Raw genomic sequence first — 13,178 nt, 5'->3', positions numbered from 1 at the left:
CATATGTTTAAAAACAATTAAGTCTTTGTCAATCCAAATGCACATATATTTGTAGGCAGGAACCCGATCAATGGGAGAACAATCCAATGGAGAAATATATAGGCTCTCTGAAAGATTTTTGCGAGAACTACAGAACAACATATATTTAGTCTTGCCCACATTAAGTATATGTTTTAAACGAACCAGGGCTTTCTGTAATGTTGACAAGGTCAGGTTGCAGCTCCAACATAGCCTGGTCAACAGTTGGGGGAAATGGCATACATACACTAAATGGCACATTAAGGTGTCCGCATAAAAGGTATGTGGACACCTGCAAGTCGAACATCTCATTCCAAAATCATGGGCATTAATATGGAGTTGGTCCCCCCCTTTGCTGCTATAACAGCCTCCACTGTTCTGGGAAGGCTTTCCACTAGATGTTGTAAAATTGCTGTGGGGACTTGCTTCCATATAGCCACGAGCATTAGTGAGGTCGGGCACTGATGTTGGGCGATTAGGCCTGGCTCGCAGTCGCCGTTCCAATTCATCCCAAATGTGGTCGATGGGGATTAGGTCAGGTCCCGGACAGTGATGTTCTTCCACACTGATCTCGAAAAACAATTTCTGTATGGACCTCGCTTTGTTCACAAGGGCATTGTCATGCTGAAACTGGAAAGGGCTTTCCCCAAACTGATGCCACAAAGTTATAAACAGAGAATTGTCTAGAATGTCAATGAATGCTGTGGCGTTAAGATTTCCCTTCACTGGAACTAAGCAGCCTACACCGAACCATGAAAAACAGCCCCAGAGCATTATTCCTCCTCCACTAAACTTTACAGTTGGCATTATGCATTAGGGCAGGTAGCGTTCTCCCGTCAGACTGCCAGCTGGTGACTCCAGAGAATGCGTTTCCACTGCTCCAGAGGTCCAATGGTGGCGAGCTTTACACCACTCCAGCCACCCCTTTTCTTCCCAATTCCGATCTTGTCTCCTCACTGCAACTCCCCAACGGGCTCAGGAGGCCAAATCACGCTTCTTAACACCCGCCCGGGCGGGTTAAACCAGAAGCCAACCGCACCAATGTGACGGACGAAACGCCGTTTCACTGACAACCGAAATCAGCCCGCTGCCGCCCGATCCGCCATAAGGAATCGCTAGAGCGCGATCAGCCAAATAAAGCACCCCAGTGCCTTAGTCCGCTGCGCCGCTCGGGAGGCCCCTCGCCGAACAGTTCTTGTGCTGACGTTGCTTCCAGAGGCAGTTTGGAACTCGGTAGTGAGGTGCAACCAAGGACAGATGATTTTCCTGCGCTTCAGCACTTCGGCAGTCCAGTTCTGTGAGCATGTATGGTCTACCACTTCACGGCTCAACCTTTGTTGCTCCTAGACGTTTCCACTTCACAATAACAGCACTTACAGTTGACCGGAGCAGCTGAAGCAGGGCAGAAATTTGACGAATTTACTTATTGGAAAGGTGGCATCCAATGACAGTGCCACGTTGAAAGTAATTTGAGCTCTTCAGTACGGGCCATTCTACTGTCAATGTTTGTTTATGCAGATTGCATGGCTGTGTGCTTGATTTCTATACACCTGTCAGCAACGGGTGTGGTTGAAATAGCCAAATCGACTCATTTAAAGGGATGTGGTGTAAGTGTCGTCAACATAGAGATTAATATTACAAGTTAACAGACCAATATTATTTACATAAATAGTAAAGGGAACAGGTCTCATTATCAACTTTTTGTAATGTCCAGGAAACTAGATTTAACACCATCAGAGATCACACATTCAGTCCTGTCTGACAGAACATTTTCAAACCACTTGCAAGAAGCCTGATCCAGGCCTATTTCAGTCAACAACAAAAAATCCTCATCAATCTACACACAATACTCCATAATGACAGAGCAAAAACATGTTTTTAGAAATTGTTGCGAATGTATTAAAACCCCAAATAACTTTTACTTTATTTACATAAGTATTCAGAGCCTTGGCTCTAAGACTTGAAATTGAGCTCAGGTGCATCTTGTTTCCATTGATCATCCTTGATTTTCTGTAACTTGATTGGAGTCCACCTGTGGTAAATTCAATTGATTTGACATGATTTGGAAAGGCCTGTCTATATAAGGTTCCACAGTTGACGGTGCATGTCAGAGCAAAAACCAAGCCATGAGGTTGAAGCAATTTTCTCCATAGCGCTCCAAGACAGGATTGTGTCGAGGCACAGATCTGGGGAAGTGTATCAAAATATTTCAGCAGCATTGAATGTCCCCAAGAACACAGTGGCCTCCATCATTCTTAAATGGAAGAAGTTAGGAACCACCAAGACTCTTCCTAGAGCTGGCCGCCCGGCCAAACTGAGCAATCGGGGGAGAAGGGTCTTGGTCAGGGAGGTGACCAAGAACCCGATGGTCACACTGACAGAGCGCCAGAGTTCCTCTGTGGAGATGGGAGAACCTTCCAGAAGGACAACCATCTCAGCACTCCACCAATCAGGCCTTTATGGTAGAGTGGCCTGACGGAACCCACTCCTCAGTAAAATGCACACAACAGCCCGCTTGGAGTTTGCCAAAAGACAGCTAAAGGACTCTCAGACCATGAGAAACAAGATTCTCTGGTCTGATGAAACCAAAGTTTAACTCTTTGGCCTGAATGCCATGTGTCACAGGACAAGTCTCTGAATGTCCTTGAGTGGCCTAGCCAGAGCCTGGAATTGAACCTGATCTACCATCTCTGGAGAGACCCGGAAATAGCTGTGTGGCGATGCTCCCCATCCAACCAGACAGAGCTTGAGAGGATCTGCAGAGAAGAATGGGAGAAACTCCCCAAATACCCAAGAAGAATTGAGGCTGTAGTCGCTGCCAATGGTGCTTCAACAAAGTGCTGAGAAAAGGGTCTGAATACTGTTTCAGTTTATTATTAATAAATTTGTAAACATTTCAAAAAATTATATTTATTTTTTCTATGTTTTGGGGTATTGTGTGTAGATTGATGTGGGGGGAAAAAAACACATCTATTTATGAATACGGCTGTAACCTAACAAAATGTGGAAATCACATAATAATTCTCCCTAATCTAGAATTTTTCAAATACCTGAGTGAATGCCAATTGGATGTAGAATCATTCCGTCTGACCTTAGCACAAGGAACATTTATTCCCTGTAATTTCTCAGACAATTCATGTGTAAACCAAAGATTACATAAGTCTTTTAGCCTTAGCTTTTTGTACACTTGTATCAACAGTGGACCAATTCATGTGTAACATTGAGGGTTCACTTTGAATGATACTCACTGTTGCCGTCTAGCATTTTCCGATAAAGTATGCCTTCTCTATGGAGAATATTGACAGTTTATTTGTACTCATTTATGTTCAACTTTGAGGGTTCACTTTGAATGTCGTCCACTGCAATTGTCTAGTATCAAATAAAGTTTTTATTTCCTATGGAAAATATTTATAGTTTTTCTGAACATGGAAGTTCAGTCTGACTGCTGTTCAGTGTGGTGGACTGGGAGTTCAGAGGCATGACAAACTCAGACGAGGTTCGCCGTCTCGGGCACAATGTCTCCTCTCTCAACCCAGCCACTTTCATCCACCACCACCACTCTCCGTTTGTACTCATGAGTACAATGTCACAGTGGTTCCATGCACTTTGATGTGTCTCCACACCATATGGGGAAGACTAGCTCAATGGGTTGTGTATAGGGTTTCTCACACAGTAGAAGTGTATGTCAGTGGATCAACTTCTTACCCACTGTGAGAGATATAGTCATGACCAATGTTCCCTACATTTTTTGGGGGCACGAAGCAAATTTTAGGTCTGCTGAGCACGAACTTGAACGTTGTGTAAATTCTGTGCAACTTCCAGCGTTTGTTTACTGTGAACCACTGAGGCAGTACAGTTTTAACAGTGGCCAAGTAGACTACTGTGGCTATTTGATCATAATGTAGACTTACCAGAGTGGCCAACCATCAAAATAATGGAGAAAATGCATCCCATAACATTTTAACATGGAAATAGCTGTTCTATCATCCAGCCTACAGTAGCAGCCAATGTGTGGTGTTCAATGTACGCCTACATTCTGAGACTTTTGAAAACAACGTGCAGGGCTTGACATTAACTTGTTTATCCACTTGTCCTTCAGACAAGGAGGTGACTGAAAATGTGTTGTTTGGTACATGAAAACCACTTTACAAAATAAAATGCATTATTATTCCCATACCATTTATTACAAAGAATCAGACAAATGATGCTACCCTCTGCCTATTGGCTACTCTCAAAATACATCACCCTTTAAGACAAAAAAAAAAAGTTTTCTACTTGACTCACATTTCAAGGATGTCTATAAATGTACACATTGTGTGCTCTTGTTCGAAGCAATCCCTCCCCCATTGCTGAGTACAAATGATCTATAACTGGGCTAATAACTCAATAACTAGCAAAGGATATGAACCAAATGTGCACACATGCAGCTCACGCTTTGATCTCAGTTCAAAGTAAATTTTACAGATCCATATATGGCAATGGTCGATTCGCATATAGGCCTACTGCAGTTCTGATTGGTTATGCCGCATCGTCTGTGTAGCGAACGGGCTGAGTCGTGCACAACAAAATATCTTGAATAGTTCATTTTGTTTCAGTATGTTGCATTGAAAGTGGCTAATATTGCTTTGATTTGATCTCAATTGTCACAGTAAAGGGAAACGTTTATAGTGTTAACTCAACTTTGTAGAATTTGCCCTATTAAGTTCAGTCTTTTGCTTCTCTCAATGGGCAAGATATTTATTCTCTGCCGGCAGTCATGACTCATGTTTTAATCTTTAAAGTAATCGCCACAGGTTTTACCAGGATTTTTTTGTTGCTGTCAAGATACCTGCTAGACCAGACAGTAGGCACCTACAATGATTTGCTATGCTGTCATTGGTTAGAATTCACAATAACTTCACATATTCCCTTATGGTACTTAGCATGAACCACAGTCACGTTAGCCTATGAAATGCTGGCTTGGATCCACAGGTGCCATCAAGCTCTAATTGATGGCCACGGGGAGAGGGGCTTAGTTAATTTTCTACTGACTAGACCCTTTAAACACCTCCCTCTTTAAACTCTATGCTGTCTCATTTCTAAGACAAAAGGGCCTCACCCTTACTGTATTGTTTTATGTATTTGTTCAACCATAGTTAATTTAGGTATCTTGACTATGGCAGTTTAGTGCAATGACATACTGGTGAAAGGATTAGGAATGAAACACGTTACAAATGGAATTGTGTGGGTTTTAGTCCTGTCATCTCCGTGTGTGGTAGTGGGATTCTTGTTGCTCCACGGAATCTGAATGCAATTTAATGGAAAATTCCAATCGAGTTGACACCACGTAAGTGCATTTGAGATGTGTTCAAATGTGCAAAAGTCCTTTTATGTTCACTTCAGTGCACTTCCACAGTCCCAGTTCAAATATATTCTGTTCACTTGCTCTGTATAACTGCAGGCTGTGGTTTGGTCAGTACACACATTCACAGCAGCAGTCCCCAGACAGACAGTGCATGCATATATCAGAAGATGACAGTACTACTTTATTGTAAATGCTCCCCTCTACTGGTATATTAATACTATTACATTTTCCCCAAGTGCAGACTGCAGAGCTACTGTGGATGTGCATTATTGGAAAAATCTCTTATTTTATTCACTTTTGATGCATTTTCAACACGTGTTGTACACAATAGAGGCCTGCTTTTTAAAGGTGCAGTGTTTCATCTGTGTATAATGAACACATTACTTTTATGATATACTGACTTGAATCTTTATTGGGAATAGAGCTACTCTGTCCAATATATGATATCTATGAATTCAACAGCCTGTAATTAAACATATTGAGATCCATTACAATTGATGGAATAAAAAAAATCAGGAAAAACATCTACGCAAATGCTTATGACATTTTTCAGGTTCATTTACGGGTTCAGTAAATACAGAGCTGGCACGGATCAAGGTGCCTAATCCACTCCCCTGGGCAATCAATGAAAGTATTGTTGATGTTTTCCACCACTGCAGGGACTGCTGCAATACAGCACAACCCCCGGGGGAGCGCACTGTAGCTTGTGTAATTGTTTTCCTGAGAAAAGCTTTATTTTCTATGATTGTAATGGTCGAGCAATAGACACGTTTCCTCTTCTAGGGCTCAAAACGGTGACCAAACAGTTTCAGTACAACAACAAAATATTAGTTGCTAGGGTGCCAGTGAATAAAAAATAAAAATATGTATTTTTAACCTGGTCACGTGTTTTTAAATTTTTTTAAATCGACATTTATTCAAACAGCATTGAGCAGGCAGACCAGGTATTCAAAAAGGTTGGTCCGAAGTCTTGGTTGAATCTTTGCTATACGCAATTCAGTCATCATGAGCTGTTTAAACGATTGTTTCTGAAGGCTTTCCCCAAAAACCTTTGCAATTAAATGTTGACTCCAAAGTAGGTCTACCTGGTAGAATGATTTCATGATGATTTGTGTTGCGGGGCATTTGCTTAGCAAACTTTGTCGTCACATGTATCCTACATTGTACAGTACAAAAACACCACTACTAAGAAAACTCAATAACTGAGATAAATAAAACCTGGAAAACTGAATTTACCAAAAGATTAAATTGATTTCATAGGACCCAACAACTGTAGTGACTGTTCAAAATCGCAAAAAAATAACACCCTTTTTGAGATTGTGCCAAGGTTATATTTTTAAATATAACCTAATATGAACTAGGGCTGGAAATGTCCAGGTACCTCACGATACTATCACAATACTTAAGTGGCGATATGTATTGTGATTCTTAAGATTCTATATGTATTGCGATTTGATACTGTGATTTTATTGCAATTCGAAGTTCCAAACATATTGCTCACCATGTCTGCTGCAGAGGGACAAGAGAGCCATGAAAAACGAGTTTTGAACAGTCATGGGGGGAAAAAAGTGCTAAAAACAAATTCTAAATTTAAAAAGTTGGAGAACAAGCTATAAGGCAAAAATACTGGAGTTTTGATGCAGGTACAGCAAACAAGCGCAGAAATAGTATTGCGCTACTGTCAACTATACGATATGATATATTGTCAGAAATAATATCTCGACATGTTACTGTATCACCCCCCCCCATCACTATTATAAAGAACATTTAAATGATGTGTGCATCTGCTTTCCCTGGCCAGTTTTTATTTGGGCTAGTTGTCAGAGTCGTGTGTGTGTGTATAGGTGGCAGGGAAGTCAGGCGCAGGAGAATCAAACTGAGTGTAATGGAGTTATTTAATAACAATGAATGAAATATACTCCAAACACTAAATGTAAACAAATAACAAAAATGGGTACGAGGACCCGACGCGCACCAACGCAAAAATATATACAACACCGAAATACAAACAATCTCTGACAAAGACATGAGGGGAAACAGTGTTAAATACACAACAGGTAATGAATTCGATTGAAACCAGGTGTGTAGGAAGACAAGACAAAACCAATGAAAAATGGATCAATGATGGCTAGAAGACCGGTGACGTCGAACGCCGAGCACCGCCCGAACAAGGAGAGGCTTCGACTTCAGCAGAACTCATGACAGTACCCCCCCTCTGACGCGCAGCTCCAGCAGCACACCGGCCTCGGGGACGACCCGGAGGGCGAGGTGCAGGGCGATCCGGAAGGAGAAGGTGGAAGTCTTGCAACATGGAAGAATCTAATACGTCCTCCACCGGAACCCAGCATCTCTCCTCTGGACCGTACCCCTCCCAGTCCACGAGGTACTGAAGGCCCCTCCCCCGACGTCTCGAATCCAAGATGGATCGAACGGAGTACGCCGGGACCCCCTCGATGTCTAGAGGGGGCGGAAGAACATCACGCACTTCAGCCTCCTGGAGCGGGCCAGCCACTTGAGGAGAGACACATGGAATGAGGGGTTAATACGGTAATTAGTGGGTAGCTGTACCCTATAACATACCTCGTTCACTCTCCTCAGGACTTTAAACGGCCCCACAAATCGCGGACCCAGTTTCCGGCAGGGCAGGCGGAGGGGCAGGTTTTGGGTCGAGAGCCAGACCCTGTCCCCTGGTGCGAACATCGGGGCCTCACTGCGGTGACTGTCTGCGCCAACTTTCTGACGCAGTATGACGCACTGAAGGTGGATGTGGGCGGCCTCCCAGGTTTCCTCCGCGCGCCGGAACCAATTGTCCACCGCAGGAGCCTCGGTCTGACTCTGATGCCAAGGAGCCAAAACCGGACAGGATCCACAATGGACAGGATCGTGGTGTTACCCTGTGAAGGTGGAAGATCAGTTAAAAAAATCCACTGACAGGTGCGACCACGGCCGTTGTGGAATGGGTAAGGGTTGTAATCAATGGGATTGAAACCAGGTGTTTAGGAAGACAAGACAAAACCAATGGAAAATGAAAAATGGATCAATGATGGCTAGAAGACCGGTGACGTCGACCGCCGAGCACCGCCCAAACAAGGAGAGGCTTCGACTTCGTCAGAAGTCGTGACACTAGTACCTTTCAGTGTGCCACTGGCAAATTTACCTGAATGTCAAGGGCATGCTAATTTAAAAGATTGCTATTCATTATTAGCCTGGCTCTGTATGGAATGCAGATACATTATAGGACACAGGTCAGGTCATTGTCACCTCGCAGCTGTGAAGAGTTGGTGCGACCAAATCATGTGCTGCTGCAATCAACTCATGAAGTTGGTCGCACAAGTGGAAAAAGTTAGTCTAGAGCCTTGTCTTTTGAGGCACAATTATTCTGTGATTTACATATGGCCTTTGAGAGTGTGAATTGCATGCTCTTTGAATTGTTTCATTATTAACTGTGTGACTCAGTGCTTTTTGTCTTGAGGTACTCAAACTGGGTCAGCCAAGAAAGTGAAGTCATGTTTTGGGTGTGGATAAATGGAGACACAGACGGGGGGGCGCAAGTCATCTCTTTTATTTATTTGTTATTTAATTGACAATGACAAATAATGCACATCCATTTAAGTGGCAAGGATACAGCAGCTATGTAGCTAATTAAAACAAAGGTCATCCATTATCCCAGGACAGGCTAGTCAGACAGTCAGCACTGTCTGATGAATATCAATATATGACCTGATTTTAACATCCATTTAACTTTGTAAACACGTTTTTCTTCAGGTTTTATGTCATGCTGTTTAACAACGATTCTGTTTCACTGTGTAAACTTTTATTTATTGATCTTTTTCTTATTTTTTTTCTTTTTAGAAGGAGCTGAGTCTTCCAAGAAGAGGAAGTTTGTGAGTAAATCTGTTTCTTATATTAAACATACACAGCCACGTGTAAACAATTGGCATTTTGTGCCTCCACAGATGTATGATGAGTTTGTGTAGCTCTGGCAGGCTACTTACTGTAGTTGTGTTATACATAGAGCTAAACAAAGAAGTTGTGTACTTTCAACAATGGCTGACGGATCAATGAGTCCATAGTTCCATTTTTCATTCTCATGCTCCTATTTGCTGATACTCTCAAGAAATTAGAAGATATCAGCCAAGAAGCTGTAAATTCATTTGAAAATAGTCTAAATTAGAAGCAAACCATTTTCTTTTGAATTTAAATAGCTGCCTCAGCTAACGTCATTGGGCACTTGAGAGAATAAAAACACATTTTAAGGGTCAATATTTGTAACCTAAAAAATGACATTTTAAGTTTCAATGTTTCTAACAAACCAGTGCAAAATTGGTATCGGTACTAGTGTCTGTAATATCTATACTACCCTCCATTGCCTAGTGAATTGATACCAATAAAATAAGACACATGCTTATCACTGACGGCCAGACAACTCAATTGTTGAAGAAATCATCCGAGGAAACGTGAAGAAAATCATGTACAGAATGTGAAGAAAAGACTGATGTTATCTCCACTATAGGTTTACAGATACTATACTATAGGATTTTTAGACACTATAGGTTTATAGATAGTATACTATAGGATTTATAGACACTATAGGTTTATAGATAGTATACTATAGGATTTATAGACACTATAGGTTTATAGATAGTATACTGTAGGATTTATAGACAATATAGGTTTTTTGATAGTATACTATAGGATTTATAGACACTAGGTTTATAGATAGTATACTATAGGATTTATAGACACTATAGGTTTATAGATAGTATACTATAGGATTTATAAACACTATAGGTTTATAGATAGTATACTGTAGGATTTATAGACAATATAGGTTTTTTGATAGGATTTATAGACACTAGGTTTATAGACACTATACTATAGGATTTATAGACACTATAGGTTTATAGATACTATACTATAGGATTTATAGACACTATAGGTGTATATATACTATACTATAGGATTAAAAGACTAGGTTTATAGACACTATAGGTTTATAGATACTATACTATAGGATTTATAGACACTATAGGTTTATAGACACTATAGGTTAATAGACACTATAGGTTTATAGATAGTATACTATAGGATTTATAGACACTAGGTTTATAGATAGTATACTATAGGATTTATAGACACTATAGGTTCTTTGATAGTATACTATAGGATTTATAGACACTATAGGTTTATAGATAGTATACTATAGGATTTATAGACACTATAGGTTTATAGATAGTATACTACAGTATGTATAGACACTATAGGTTTATAGATAGTATACTATCGGATTTATAGACACTATAGGTTTATAGATACTATACTATAGGGTTTATAGACACTATAGGTTTATAGATACTATACAATAGGATTTATAAACACTATAGGTTTATAGATAGTATACTACAGTATTTATAGACACTATAGGTTTGTAGATACTATACTATAAGATTTATAGACAATATATTTTTATTGATACTATACTATAGGTTTTATAGACACTATATGTTTATAGATACTATACTATAGGATTTATAGACACTATAGGTTTATAGACACTATAGGTTTATAGATACTATACTATAGGATTTATAAACACTATAGGTTTATAGATACTATACTATAGGATTTATAGACACTATAGGTTTTTTGATAGTATACTATAAGATTTATAGACACTATAGGTTTATAGACACTATAGGTTTATTGATACTATACTATAGGATTTATAGACACTAAAGGATTTATAGACAGTATAGGTTTATAGCTAGTATACTTTAGAATTTATAGACACTATAGGTTTATAGATACTATAGGGTTATGACCACCAGGGTTTATGGTGTCTGTTGTGGGAATGCATGTGCCTTGGATGGCACATGTTTAATGAATTACTGAAAAGACTCACCTTATGCTTGAGTGGCAGGTTGCCAGCTTTAAACACTGCTGTTTACCACCCGGTATATGGAGTAGGATGAACCTGCCCCTTAGAGGCTGACCTTCAGATCAGTTTTGTGTTTCCTCCCTCAAATGTTAAGGTAAGGAGTTACGCAGTATAAACTCATCCTAGATCTGTGCCTGAGTGCAACGTGTACCTGGAAACTGGCCCTGAAAGGGATCCAGATTGGATTAAGTCAGTTGCCACGTCTGTCTGCAGGCTAGGGCAAAGTAACAGCAGGAGCACTAGGATTATAGTTGAATGGCGTCAACTCTATTTGCACCAACAGTACCTTTTAAGGCAGCTGCACCGCTCTGATTCAGAGGTGTTGGGTTAAATGCGGAAGACACATTTCAGTTGAAGACATTCGGTTGTACAACTGACTAAGTATCCCCCTTTCCCTTATCTGTTTATGAATGCAGGTAAATCCTCAATATAAAGTGTGATTTGAAAACACAAAAGGAATCACCCAGCTATTTGTTTCATGTGAGAATGTCATGGTCCAACATGTTTGGTCCTCTTCAGCTTTGGACATCAATCTCAAAATTTGTTGTGTGTACACTCAAAATAGATCAGAGGTTTGTTTTCCAGTCATCTACGCTAAATGTTTATTGTCTTCTATTCATAGGGCGACCTTAATAACTTACAGGCTTGTGCGTGGTACAATTAAATAACTAGAAATAGATCACACATAAGTGTTGGAAATTGAGACAGTCGGCACATCTCAATGATCCTAACGTATATGCTGTGCAATTGGAGCGCTAGCCAAGCTCACAACGCTTACTTGCTGTGGTGGTTTAGATTTCTAGGGTTGAATCCTAACAGGGACATTAATGTAATCACCTTTTATTTGTGATGTGCTAGGATTTAAAGTTGAGTTTAATCCCACAGAGAGTAGTGAGCTGTATAATTTTATGGCCATTGGCCCTGGTTTGCTTCTGGGTCTAGAGTTTCGGAAAACACTTCAACAGTGTCATTTGACAACTGGCTACTTCACAATCGCATGGGTGCTTGGGCCAACTAAAGCCCTCTCTAGCCTCCTCTCCCATTCTTTGTGTTCATAGGCAGCCATTTCCTGTGTTTGTTCTGTACCGCAAATACAGGCCACCTGCACCTATTTGCAAAAGGTACAATGGAGAGAAAGTAGGGTACAGCAACACAGAGAATCTGAGGGGGGAGATCATTTTCACTGTACTCTTTCTGAGTTGGTTGCACATGAGAGATTGTAGTTGGAATAATGCCTTATTGATGCATATCTCCGGCATTGTCAAATAATATTTCAATACGTCTCGTTGGGCAGCGTGTTGGTGATTTATGACATGTCCGATATGACAAACCCACCATATGTGTGATTAATGTCTGTCTCCAGTCGTCGGTTGTGTTGACGGTGTATCTGTCGGGGGCCAGAACACAGCCTAGAATGAACACCCAACAAAAAGTGAATAAACTCAGCAGGACAGTCAGATTACGTTTTGATAGCAAAGACTAGCAAAGACTAATCATGTTCATTAGAGTTTGACTAAAGAAAAACATCTTAGTCAGATTGGGTATTCAAGGTTTCTCGAAAAAAAAAAAAAAAGGTTTCTTAACAATGTGTTTGGATATGTCCAAGGGTGCTTATATATACACCTTACAGTGGGTGAGACACACTAATGGCACCAATTTCATTGTAAAGAGGTATCCTTGGGCATGGAATAGATTTGATTCTTACTATAATAGAGCCAGATATTGTTCCTATGATCTAAGGTGGAGGGAACCACAAAACTAAATGTATTTTGTCATTTTTACCCCCCCCCCCCCCCCCCCCCCCCCCACATTGTGAATCCTTTACTTTTCCACATTCATCGACTGTCATCCACACTGTCGATTACTTTCAAAAGAAGC

General features: G+C 40.5%; 1 protein-coding gene across 2 annotated transcripts in view; it reads left to right on the top strand.

Annotated features, from left to right (window-relative positions):
• The window catches only part of LOC139388803 (microtubule-associated serine/threonine-protein kinase 3-like), a 149,142-nt gene that overhangs the window by 82,938 nt on the left and 53,026 nt on the right, over positions 1 to 13,178 (top strand). For both annotated transcript variants that reach the window (XM_071135734.1, XM_071135732.1), the window contains exon 4: positions 9,215 to 9,246. In XM_071135734.1, coding sequence (XP_070991835.1) covers positions 9,215 to 9,246 — 32 coding nt within the window. The remainder of the gene's footprint in view (positions 1 to 9,214; positions 9,247 to 13,178) is intronic.

Source organism: Oncorhynchus clarkii, chromosome 29 (assembly GCF_045791955.1).
Source record: "Oncorhynchus clarkii lewisi isolate Uvic-CL-2024 chromosome 29, UVic_Ocla_1.0, whole genome shotgun sequence".
NCBI lineage: Eukaryota > Metazoa > Chordata > Actinopteri > Salmoniformes > Salmonidae > Oncorhynchus > Oncorhynchus clarkii.
This window is presented reverse-complemented; position numbering and strand designations above follow the sequence as displayed.